This window comes from Pelophylax lessonae (genome assembly GCF_965119305.1).
Source record: "Pelophylax lessonae genome assembly, chromosome: 3".
Classification (NCBI taxonomy): domain Eukaryota; kingdom Metazoa; phylum Chordata; class Amphibia; order Anura; family Ranidae; genus Pelophylax; species Pelophylax lessonae.
The window spans coordinates 515680743-515692761 of NC_138770.1; the positions used below are offsets into that span (position 1 = coordinate 515680743).

Genomic DNA, 12019 nt, shown 5'->3' on the forward strand with positions numbered 1-12019 from the left:
GGTATATAAAAGTCAAAATGTATAAAACACAAACAATAAGGCTAGGTGTGAAACCAGGCCTGTTTAAAAATACAGATAAATATACAGAACAGACAGAGTTCAATCATCTGTGCCATGACACATTTTACCAAATTCACTAATCGGCATACAATAAGCCAGTAGACAGTGATTCGGAATAAGTTGTTCCTGACATGTTTCGAAATGTGTTGTTGAATTCTTCTTCAGGGGAAGTAGCACAGAAATGTCTGTTATTAAAGATATTTGATATAATTAGATCAGCAATGAATTAAAGTATTAAGTGCATAAATAAGTCATCCAACAATGTAAAAATATACCACAGAGTAACTACAAGTAATACAGTCAAGAATTTTAATTGTCTGCGCATGTGTAAAATGAACCAGGTGCTCAAGAAGAACACCTACATGCGTATATGTATACATATAAGTTTTTTTACCCTGAGTATGTCTGTAAACAGTTAGGGCAAGGCCAGCATAGTATCAATCATGGGGTTACAAACAATCCTCACTTGGTATCTTCAATAGGCCTATGTGAAAATCACAGCAAGGTCTATATGATGGTACAGGAGTCCAGAGGAAAGCCTCCCATCCAAAAAGGTATAAGGATAGAATCGTAAGACAAAAGGAGGAGGTGGATCCTCAAAATAGGATGTTTTGTGTAACGCCACAAAGAAGGGGTCTGTAAAGGTCTGAGTCCCCCCAGGGAATCATCTCACAAGGATCATGCAGATGGAACCAATCAGGAGACTGCTAAAAAACATATTAAAGTAGAGAAATGTCAGGTACTGCGAAAACCCCCCATAAATGTATAAATATATCAAAAAGAGGGGGAATGGGGGGGGGGGCTGCATAAAAGGCATATCCCATCCAAAAATTACCTAAATCCCGCAGTTCCATAGAAATTCAGCAAGGAGCAAGATGAGAAATCCTCTTAACCTCAGCAGATCAAATGATAGCCAGGAAGAGGAGGCAAAACTACTCACCTATTTATAATCCTTACTAAATTGGCTCACCTGCATCCACAGGTAATGGGCGGTAGGAGGTGCTGGGTTAACCCTTAATGTTCAACCAAAAAATGGCAGAACGCAGAGGTGCCCAGTGAAATATCCGTCCTGTCCTCTCTCCTAATGGAGGGGGCCCTATAATGCACCCTATCCAAAGGGAGAAAGAACTCCAATGGCCCCTATTGATCCCCCGGCTCGGCGGCGTCCGGCGCCACTGCGCATGAGAAAGTGCGGCGACGTCAGACGCAGACGAGCCGTCGACACACAAGATGCGGTCCCGCCCCATCTCCAACTAGGGTGGAACGCAAACCAGAGGTGACGTGGCCAAACATCACCTCCGGATGGAGGAAGAGTCGGGGACCGCAATGAAAGGCCGAGCCGGGCAGAAGTGCCGGAACGGCCTTTGTGTGCAGGGGGGACAAACCTCAAGTGGGAGAAGAAAGGTCACAAATGGAACCCTAACAAACGCATCATAAACAGGGGAAGACAAATAGAGGCCACAAAATTACCCATGAAACTGAAACAGTTACAATATTCTGAGCCTCATATCAGGTTCTTCGAGGATTTTTCCACCTATTCAAAAAGGGGAAAAGGATCAAATCATAAACGCACCAAGCTCAATACACATGCGCAGACATTACAAAGATTATATTAAGTGGTTCATTCAGATTGATCATTATCAGACATGATATACTCCAATGGATATAACCAATCCATTTCAGCAGACATGTTAGAATATCATGGAAAACATATGAAGAGCATTGTTTAATGAAAAGTAGTCACTACGTGTGTATCATTTATCATAATTAACGGTTGTTAACCGTGACTACATGCATTTCTATATGTGAGAGAAGAAAAGCAATAGGTGAAGGGAGGAGAAAGAGACAGAGAGAGAGAGAGAGGAGCCCAAAAAGGAAAAAGCAAACAACACATATTAAGGTCTAAAGAAGTTCCCATCACCCATGTTTATAATGGATTATGGTGACCAATCACAAAGGTTAGGTGTTTCATATATATTTTAAAGGTCCCTATCAAATCCTCCTGATGAGAAACCCTGGAGGTAGGGTTTGAAATGACATGCCTCATTCAGGCTCAGGGGTGATGTGGCCTCCAGATTTGAAATCCATCGGAGTTCACTCTGAAATTAAAAAACATTTGGAGCAATATAATAAAGAAATCTTATCTAAAAAAGAACATAACATTTTGAGGGACAGACAGGCCTTTCTGGAGGATAGGGCTTATAAATAGCAGCAGGGGTTACAGACACACCGAAATCCACAACATTCTGGACAAGTTAACTACAACAACAAAAAGGTATATTCTTATGCTTCAGATAACTCCTCTGCTTCTTCTAACACCTCTCTCTCTACCTCTAAACAGCCCAGAAGGACACGGCGACCAAAAATACGTCATAAGGGAGTGGAATCCCCAACTAACACCCCTAAAAAAAGGGCCACTGAACCCTCGAAATCCACCCCTTCATCAACAATTGGACCGGGTGAAGTATCCAAATCCGTACAGGATGATGTTTCTCATATACACACTAACGAAACACTCCCTGAAGGATTAACTGCCTTTGAACACCCCCCTAAAATTCCATCTATTTTTTTAGGGAGAAAAATAGGGACCCTACCGCCACTAATGTAGTAGAAACACAAATGCACAAAGTAACATCCTCTTATCTTTATATCATTAATCTCTCTTCACACACCCTTTCAGTAGATGAAGCTGAGGTCCTATCCAAAGGCTTCACCTTCTGTCCCACACACACCCTAAATAAGTTTGACACCATCAAAGATTTACACCTGTATGCAAGGAAACTCTTCCCAAAAAGCACGTTTTCCAAAGATATACATCACGATATTCACACTCTAAGTGAGCAGCAGGCACTTGAAAACCTTACTGCACTCTTGGAGGAAAGTGAACTTACTAATATTACTGACGAGCAGGATTTGGAAGAAAGTGAATCCACTAATATTATTGATGAGCTGGATTTGGAGGTGTTACTTGATTTGGACGCATCACTTTCTCCCCCTCCTCCAGTCACTTCACTTTCTAAGTTTAAAAAACCATCCACGTTAAATCCCTCTCCGAGCTCCAATCAAGCCGTAGCTACCTTTTTGAAATTGGCTTGTAAGGATATTGGAAACTTAAGACTCAATTTAGGCACCAATAGTAATCTCACCTTATCACAAAAAAATGCACTACAATCCCTAGCTGAGAACAATTCACTCACCATTAAGTTGGCAGATAAGGGAGGTAATATCGTTCTTATGGATAATGACCTATATGAGGGAATGTGTTTAAAGTTGCTCCAAAATTCTGAATGGTACAAACGCATTGACCAATCTTTCATTAATACATCTTATTTGGAATTCTATACCTTATTGGATCTGGTCTATTATGGAAATGTGATTTCTAAGCAACTATGGGAATTTGTATGTACTGCATATCCTAAAATGCCTACCTTCTGCGCTTCCGAAGGTGCACAAAAATGTCCAAAACCACCCCGGGAGGCCCATTGTCTCCGGAATGGTTCTATTTTTGAAAATCTTAGTCGAGTCATCGACGAACATTTGAGACCTTTCGTCACATCCCTGCCTTCTTATGTGCGGGACACAGCCTATCTTCTCCAAATGTTAGAGGGTGTCCACGTTACACCCAACACTATACTTACCACTGTGGATGTTGAGGCTTTGTACAGCTTGATTCCCCATGATTTGGGTGTAGCAACCATAAGACATATATTGTCACAAAATCATAGGAAGGAAAAACCCTTTGATGAATTCATTATATCATCATTAGAATATGTACTTCGTCACAACATGTTCTCGTTCGCAGGGTCCCACTACCTCCAGGTACAGGGCGTGGCAATGGGCACGTGTTGTGCCACGGCCTACGATAACCTGTACCTGGGGGAGTGGGAACGCATTTTATTTGGAGAGGAGGGTTTCTCTTTGTACTCGGACCATGTACTTGCATGGTACTGGGACATAGATGATGTCCTGTTATAATGGGATGGCACGGAGACCCTTTTGCACAGTTTTCTACAAACTTTGAACAAAAACATATTTAATCTTAAATTTACCATGGAACATGATGCACATAGCATCATGTTCCCCGCAAACCGACTGCGGGTAATAACATCCTTTACGCCTAAAGCTCCCATCCCAAGGAGTTAATCACTCCCATTCCTTACTCCCAATATCTTAGGGCCAAACATATTTGTACCTCCCCAGAATCTTTTGCATTGGAAATGGATATTCTAAAGAGGAGATTTTTAGAGAGAGGATACAGTAGAAAGTCTCTTAAAAGAGCCTACAACAGAGTTCAAAAACTAGACAGACATGACTTAGTGTTTCCAAAACCAAAACCAAAACCAAAAGAAGATAACACCACTAGGATAATCACCACATTCTCTAAAGAGAACAACAAAGTAAGGTATATCCTTAAAAATACTGGCACCTCTTAACATCGGACCCTAAAATTGGTCCACTGGTGCCAGAGGCACCACCAATCACTTTTAGAAGGACACCATCCTTGAAGGACTGCATCACTTGCAGTGAATTTGCAGGACACACACGGGGAGACCCCTGCAAAATCAGGGGTACCTTCCCATGTGGGTCCTGTGGCTATTGTCAATATATTCATCACAGAAAAAATATCTGTTTACCAAATCGTAATATATTTACAGCAAAGAATTTCGCAAACTGCCAAACCATGGCGGTGGTGTATATGTGGCAATGCGAGTGTGGATGCTATATAGCTAAAACTATGCAGAAACTATGGCAACGGATCTACCGCCATGTGCTCTGCATGAAGCAAAAAAAACTCCCTTTGGGACGCCATGTGGTACTAGTACATGGCGGCCAGCTCCCATGTTTTTCCTTCATGGTTTTGGACCATATCCATCCTAGGTCACGCGGTGGGGACACTAACAAGTCCCTACTTCAGCGTGAACTCTGATGGATTTCAAATCTGGAGGCCACATCACCCCCGGGCCTGAATGAGGCATGTCATTTCAAACCCTTCCTCCAGGGTTTCTCATCGGGAGGATTTGATAGGGACCTTTAAAATATATATGAACCACCTAACCTTTGTGATTGGTCACCATAATCCATTATAAACATGGGTGATGGGAACTTCTTTAAACCTTCATATGTGTTGTTTGCTTTTTCCTTTTGGGCTCCTCTCTCTCTCCTCCCTTCTCCTTTTGCTTTTCTTCTCTCACATATAGAAATGCATGTAGTCACGGTTAACAACCCTTAATTTTGATAAATGATGCACATGTAGTGACTACTTCTCATTAAACCATCCTCATCAGATGTTTTCCATGTTATTCTAACATGTCTGCTGAAGTGGATTGGTTCTGTCCATTGGAGTATATCATTTCAGATAATGATAATGATCAATCTGAATGAACCACTTAATATAATCTTTGTAATGTCTGCGCATGTGTATTGAGCTTGGTGCGTTTATGATTTGATCCTTTTCCCCTTATTGAATAGGTGGAAAAATCCACGAAGACCTTGATATGAGGCTCAGAATCTTGGAACTGTTTCAGTTTCATGGGTAATTTTGTGGCCTCCATTTGTCTTCCCTTGTTTATGATGTGTTTTTTAGGGTTCCGTTTGTGACCTTTCTTCCCCCCCTTGGGGTTTGTCCCCCCCCCCCGGCACACAAAGGCTGTTCCGGCGCTTCTGCCCAGCTCGACCTTTCATTGCGGTCCTCGCCTCTTCCTCCATCCGGAGGTGACGTGTTGCCACGTCACCTCTGGTTTGCGTTCCACCTTGGTTGACCGCGTCTTGTGTGTTGGCGGCTCGCCTGCATCTCATGTTGCTGTGCATGCTCATGCGCAGCTGCGCCGGACGCCGCCGAGCCGGGGGATCAATAGGGGCCATTGGAGTTCTTTCACCCTTTTGATAGGGTACCATATAGGGCCCCCTCCATTAGAATTGGGGACAGGAAGGATATTTCACTGGGCACCTCTGCGTTCTGCCATTTTTTGGTTGAACATTAAGGGTTAACCCAGCACCTCCTACCGCCAATTACCTCTGGATAGAGGTGAGCCAATTTAGTAAGGATTATAAATAGGTGAGTAGTTTTGCCTCCTCTTCCTGGCTACCATTTGATATGCTGAGGTTAAGAGGATTACTCATCTGGCTCCTTGCTGAAATTCTATGGAACTGCGGGATTTAGGTAATTTTTGGATGGGATATGCCTTTTATGCAGGTCCCCCCACACCCCCCCCATTCCCCCTCTTTTTGATATATTTATACATTTATGGGGGGTTTTCGCATTACCTGACATTTCTCTATTTTAATATGTTTTTAGCCTCCCGGGCGGTCTCCCGATTGGTACCATCTGCATGATCCTTGTGGAATGATTCCCTGGGGGAATCAGTCCTTTACAGACCCCTTCTTTGTGGCATTACACAAAACATCCTATTTTGAGGATCCACCCCCTCCTTTTGTCTTACGATACTATCCTTATACCTTTTTGGACGGAAGGCTTCCCTCTGGACTCCTGTACCATCATATAGACCTTGCTGTGATTTTCACATAGGCCTATTGAAGATACCAAGTGAGGATTGTTTGTAACCCCATGATTGATACTATGCTGGCCTTGCCCTAACTGTTTACAGACATACTCAGGGTAAAAAAACTTATATGTATACATATACGCATGTAGGTGTTCTTCTTGAGCACCTGGTTCATTTTACACATGCGCAGACAATTAAAATTCTTGACTGTATTACTTGTAGTTACTCTGTGGTATATTTTTACATTGTTGGATGACTTATTTATGCACTTAATACTTTAATTCATTGCTGATCTAATTATATCAAATATATTTAATAACAGACATTTCTGTGCTACTTCCCCTGAAGAAGAATTCAACAACACATTTCGAAACATGTCAGGAACAACTTATTCCGAATCACTGTCTACTGGCTTATTGTATGCCGATTAGTGAATTTGGTAAAATGTGTCATGGCACAGATGATTGAACTCTGTCTGTTCTGTATATTTATCTGTATTTTTAAACAGGCCTGGTTTCACACCTAGCCTTATTGTTTGTGTTTTATACATTTTGACTTTTATATACCTTTCTCTGCATGCATACTGTATTAAACCCCATCTTGGGACCAAGTTTTCCTTGTTGCATACTTCTACTCTCCTAGCAGAGACTGAACCACCTGGCTTACTGAATTATAAACAGGCTACCGATGGGCATGCACTCTAAAAAAAACCCAGAATGCTTTGCACTTGGTGTGTAAGGAATGTACCCTGTATAGAAAGCTTTTTTGTAAGGCCCCTTTCCCACTTGTACGACTTGTCCGGTGACTTGGGACTGCAAAGTCGCATTACAAGTTGTACCCCTATATTCCCAATGAGTACCATTCATATCTGTTAGACTTAAAGTCTCGGCTACTTCAAAGTAGTCCCTGCACTTCTTTGCCCTGACTTTGATGCAACTTGAGGTCCATAGACCTCAAGATTACACAGGCATTGCTTCAAGTTGCGTCAAAGTTGCGTGGCAAAGTCGCACGACTTTCAGATTTTACAGTGTGAAAAGGGCCTAAAACAAACATTTTATCAAAATAATTTAAAACAACATGTAAACTTTCAAAAATTACCTTTTTTGACCAAAAATGACTTCCCCTCTAAGGAACAATTTGCACTTGAAAAATTATAAAAAAAATACTGCACTATTATTTGCTTAAAGATGAGCAGCTGCAGGCACTACAATTTGAGAGAATATTGTGTAACACTCAAAAAAGAAAAACAAGTGCTGCACTAAAATTATTCAACACGAAATACAAACTGCAAAGTGACTGTGCAGAATACATAAAACTATGGCTGAAACAACTAATCGACTAAATCGATAATTATCGATAATGAAAATTGTTGTCAACGACTTTCATTATCGATTAGTTGCTCCGCCGATTAGTTGGTCTGCGTACAGGACTTTCCTCCCTGCCTGTCAGTGCCGTCCCCTCTGTACAAGTTGCTGTGTGCATACACTCACCGTGTTTCAGAGAGTCGCTCAGCACCCACGTGACCACCCCCTCTCTCCTCTTTTCCTCTCTGCCTTCTTGCTGACGTCAGTGAGGGATTCTTAGCCCTGCAGTCAATTATATTGAGGGAGGAGAGAGGGGAGAGCGAGGAGAGAAGCAGCAGCTGATCACGTGAGTCCCAAGCTGCACTAGACTATACTAGACTATACAGTGTTGTCGGGGGGAACAGTGCCCCATCATTGGTGTTGCCGGGGGGAACAGTGCACCATCATTGGTGTTGCCAGGGGGAACAGTGCCCCATCATTGGTGTTGCCAGGGGGAACAGTGCCCCATCATTGGTGTTGCCAGGGGGAACAGTGACCCATCATTGGTGTTGCCAGGGGGAGCAGTGCCCCATCATTGGGGTTGCCAGGGGGAACAGTGCCCCATCATTGGTGTTGCCAGGAAGAACAGTGCCCCATCATTGGTGTTTTCGGGGGGAACAGTGCCCCATCATTGGTGTTCCCGGGAGGAACAGTGCCCCATCATTGGTGTTGCCGGGGGAAAAAACGTCATATTGAGTTTTTTCATGATTTTATCAGGTTAATTGATTAATCGAAACAATAATCGGCCAACTAATCGATTATGAAAATAATCGTTAGTTGCAGCCCTACATATAACAAATCTCAAAACATAACTGAATACATATATTTACTGAAAAAGTGCTAAGTGCTTATAATGTGCATATATACAATTGTAAAATGTGCAAAAAAGGAAGTCCATAAATATATAGTAGAAGCCACTGGTGTTCAACTTAGTTGTTGGTAAGGGAAACCACATAGGTCCTTTCAAGAGATCACCACAGTGTGCACATCCACCACCCAAGGAAGGGTTAGGTAAGCTTACTGAAATTTATAGCTATACGTACCTAACCCTTCCTTATAGGGTTGGATGTGCACACCACGGGGATCTCTTGAAAGGACTTATGTGGCAGAGAGCACCGAGATCTTTCACCTGGAATCCTTATTAGACAAATACAGATAGAGGGTGATTCCAATTCCTCTACTAAAATCTTGAGAATAATCTGTTTGTCTGTATCACATTACTCTGAGCACAAAAATGGAAAATTGTATACCCACCTTTCCGTAATTTTCTTTACCGCTGCATCTTCATTGCAGCATACAATGGGTTGTGGCTCCACCCCCACAACCTGATAGGACTGGTTAACTATAAATCAAAGACATACCCGGCTCGCAGCATTCTCTGTAACTCTCACCATTTGGGTGGGAATCTTTATGCTGCCATGAAGATGCACTAGGAAAGGAAAATTACGGAAAGTTGAGTATACAGTTTTCTGTTTTCCTGGTGCATTATGGCAGCATACAAACAACTGGGAACTAACTCACCATACAGGAGGGTGCAAGAAAAATGTTGTAATGATCAGTAGCGTAAGTATGCGCCTGCCTTTCCTGAGCTGAGCCGGTTCACCTAATAAAGCGTAATGAAGGTGTTCTGGAGGATCATATTGCTGACTTGCAAATAGCCTCAGGAGACTGCACTGTCCACAGAGCTGATGCTGCCCTGGTTGAATGTGCTCTTACATCTTCCAGAACAGGAAGGTTTTGTGAAAAATAGGCTCTTTTAATTGTCTTAACAATTCTCAAATGTACGAGAGACAGACACCAGAGTCTCTTCAGCCAAAATTGTATAATTTAAATTATCAATCCTGGAAGTTTCACTGGCAGCCTAAGAATTCAAAGGAGAGAATGTCAAAAGGGCTTTAAACGCTACTCCTAGTTCAAGAACATTCAATACTATGCCTCATAGGCTACACATCCCATGATCTTGAGCAGCCTACTCTTTGAAATGCATCCCCCAACCTTTCTGGCTTGGGTCTGACGTGATAATGTTCTATTCGAAAACAACAATTGGTCAATTAGGAAGAACCATATGTGTATCCAAAAATGCCCCCAAGAACCTCATTCTTTGGGCTGGCCAGAAGAAGCCCTTCTTCCAATTAATTAGGTATCAGAATTTTTGTAGATTGTGTAGAAGAGCATCTCAATGCTGGATAAGCAGCTCCTTATTGCTGGCTAGAAGAAAGATGCCTTGCAAGTAGCAGTGTGTTCTCATCTCCCTTGCTATTGCAGACAGTAGGACCTTTGTGAATGTTTTGGGGGTAGACAGACCAAAGGGGAGGCACTGAAACTGGTAGTGGAACTGAAATGCAGGATGAATGGGGACAAGTATGCAGGTGTCTGATAAACCAACACAGAGCATCCAGTCTTTCAGATTACTCAATAATAGAATGGATTAGAAGTTCTCTATCTTTCACGACTCCAACTTTCTGTGCTTGTTGAGTTTTTTCAAATGTATCACTGGGCACAGATTGCCTGATTTTTACTAGCAACAGACATGAACTGAATCCTCATATCCTCTGGGCACTTGGAACCTTCATGATTGCTTGTTTTTTTATTTAATTCGGCTACATACTGGACCAGATTTTTTTGCTTTTCCATTAAATCCGGTAGCCTGGCTGGCTGGAAGTGATCAGAGGGTGGACATCCCTTAAACTTCCACCAATACCACACTGATATAGCTGATATGGCCCACTGATCCTGAATATTTTCCTTCCGTCAGTGTGCAAAGCTTTATCTGGCTCCCACATGCACCCCCTGAATGAGTGCACCCTTAAAAGGACTTACGCTGTTCTCCTAAAACAGGTGTCTTAGATTTTTCAGGCTTTAACAATGAAGAATGAATGCTTCTCCTGTTCCCTTTGTAATCTTTTTCCAGTTCATAGGATTTAGAGCTTCAGGCTCAGGTGAGTTTGAGGCAAACCCAAGCTGTTCACTTTTCATGGGCCTAGCGAACTAATGTAGCAATTCTCCCACCTTCATTGATTGGTCTTAGTATAAAGGGAGCAGTCAGGATCGGTATGTTATATAGTTCAGCGTACATAGTGTATAAAGTGAAGGGCTCGGAAGTATGTAAGGCACAGAGTGCAGGGTTCAAGGGTGCAAAACGTACAGATCAAAGGGTCAGGAGTATGTAAGGTACAGAGTGCAGGGTCAGGGCTGTGCAACACACGTAGCTCAGGGGTCAGGACTGCATTGGATAGAATGCAGAGCTCAGAGTCCACAACATATAGAGCAGAGGGTCCAGGAGGGCATAACACAGAGACTGCATGGCTCAGGAGGGCATAAAACACAGAGCACATGATTCAGGAGTACATAATACACACAGTGTAAGATTTTGAAGTATGTACCACACAGAGCACAAGGGGCCAGGAGTGTGTAACCCAGAGAAAAGGGGGTCAGGACTACATAACACAGAGCAAAGCGGTCAGGAGTGCATAAAGCAAACTGCAGGGGTCAAGGATGCATAAGTCGCGAAGGGCGAAGGGCAGAAGTATGTCATGCACAGAGTGCAAGGATTGCGCTCGATGTAATACAAAAGTGCAGGGGTCAGGACAGTACAAGGATCAGAAGTTTGTGACACAAAGAACAGGGGTCAGAAGTGTTCAGTGATGTAAATCTATTGTCAGTCATGACAGTCAAGTATCCAATGATGTTTTCCCTCTGCAACAATAACTTGGCACCCGACAATGCTTCCCTGCCTCATTTCCATCGCTAAATTACTGATCCCTAGCACTGCAGTAATGTAAACACAAGGTCGGGGGATTCAGTACAACATCATAGATCATTTTAACATTGGATAACATTATAATTTATTATAAAGGGTACTTTTTGATTTCTTTAAATGTCCCCCTCGATCACCCCAACATTTTTTTGGGGGGGCCGATGTGCCTCAACATTAGCCTTAAAACTAAACACAACATTTTCCCCATAGACTTAATGAAGTTTGGCACTAAATTTGAATATTTTTGGAGTTCACTATGGTTTTCTCTGTATTCCTTGCCTGCTTTCAGATACATACTTGAATTGCTCAGGAACATGATCCTGCTTCTGTGTGACTCAACGCAGTTCGACTTTCAT

General features: G+C 42.5%; 1 protein-coding gene across 1 annotated transcript in view; it reads left to right on the top strand.

Annotated features, from left to right (window-relative positions):
* Window positions 1-4277: 4277 nt before the first annotated feature.
* Window positions 4278-12019, top strand: part of LOC309550609 (uncharacterized protein) — a gene marked incomplete at both ends in the record, with an annotated part of 166431 nt that continues 158689 nt past the window's right edge. Inside the window, one exon of the mRNA XM_082250952.1 lies at window positions 4278-4457. Coding sequence (XP_082107078.1) covers window positions 4278-4457 — 180 coding nt within the window. The remainder of the gene's footprint in view (window positions 4458-12019) is intronic.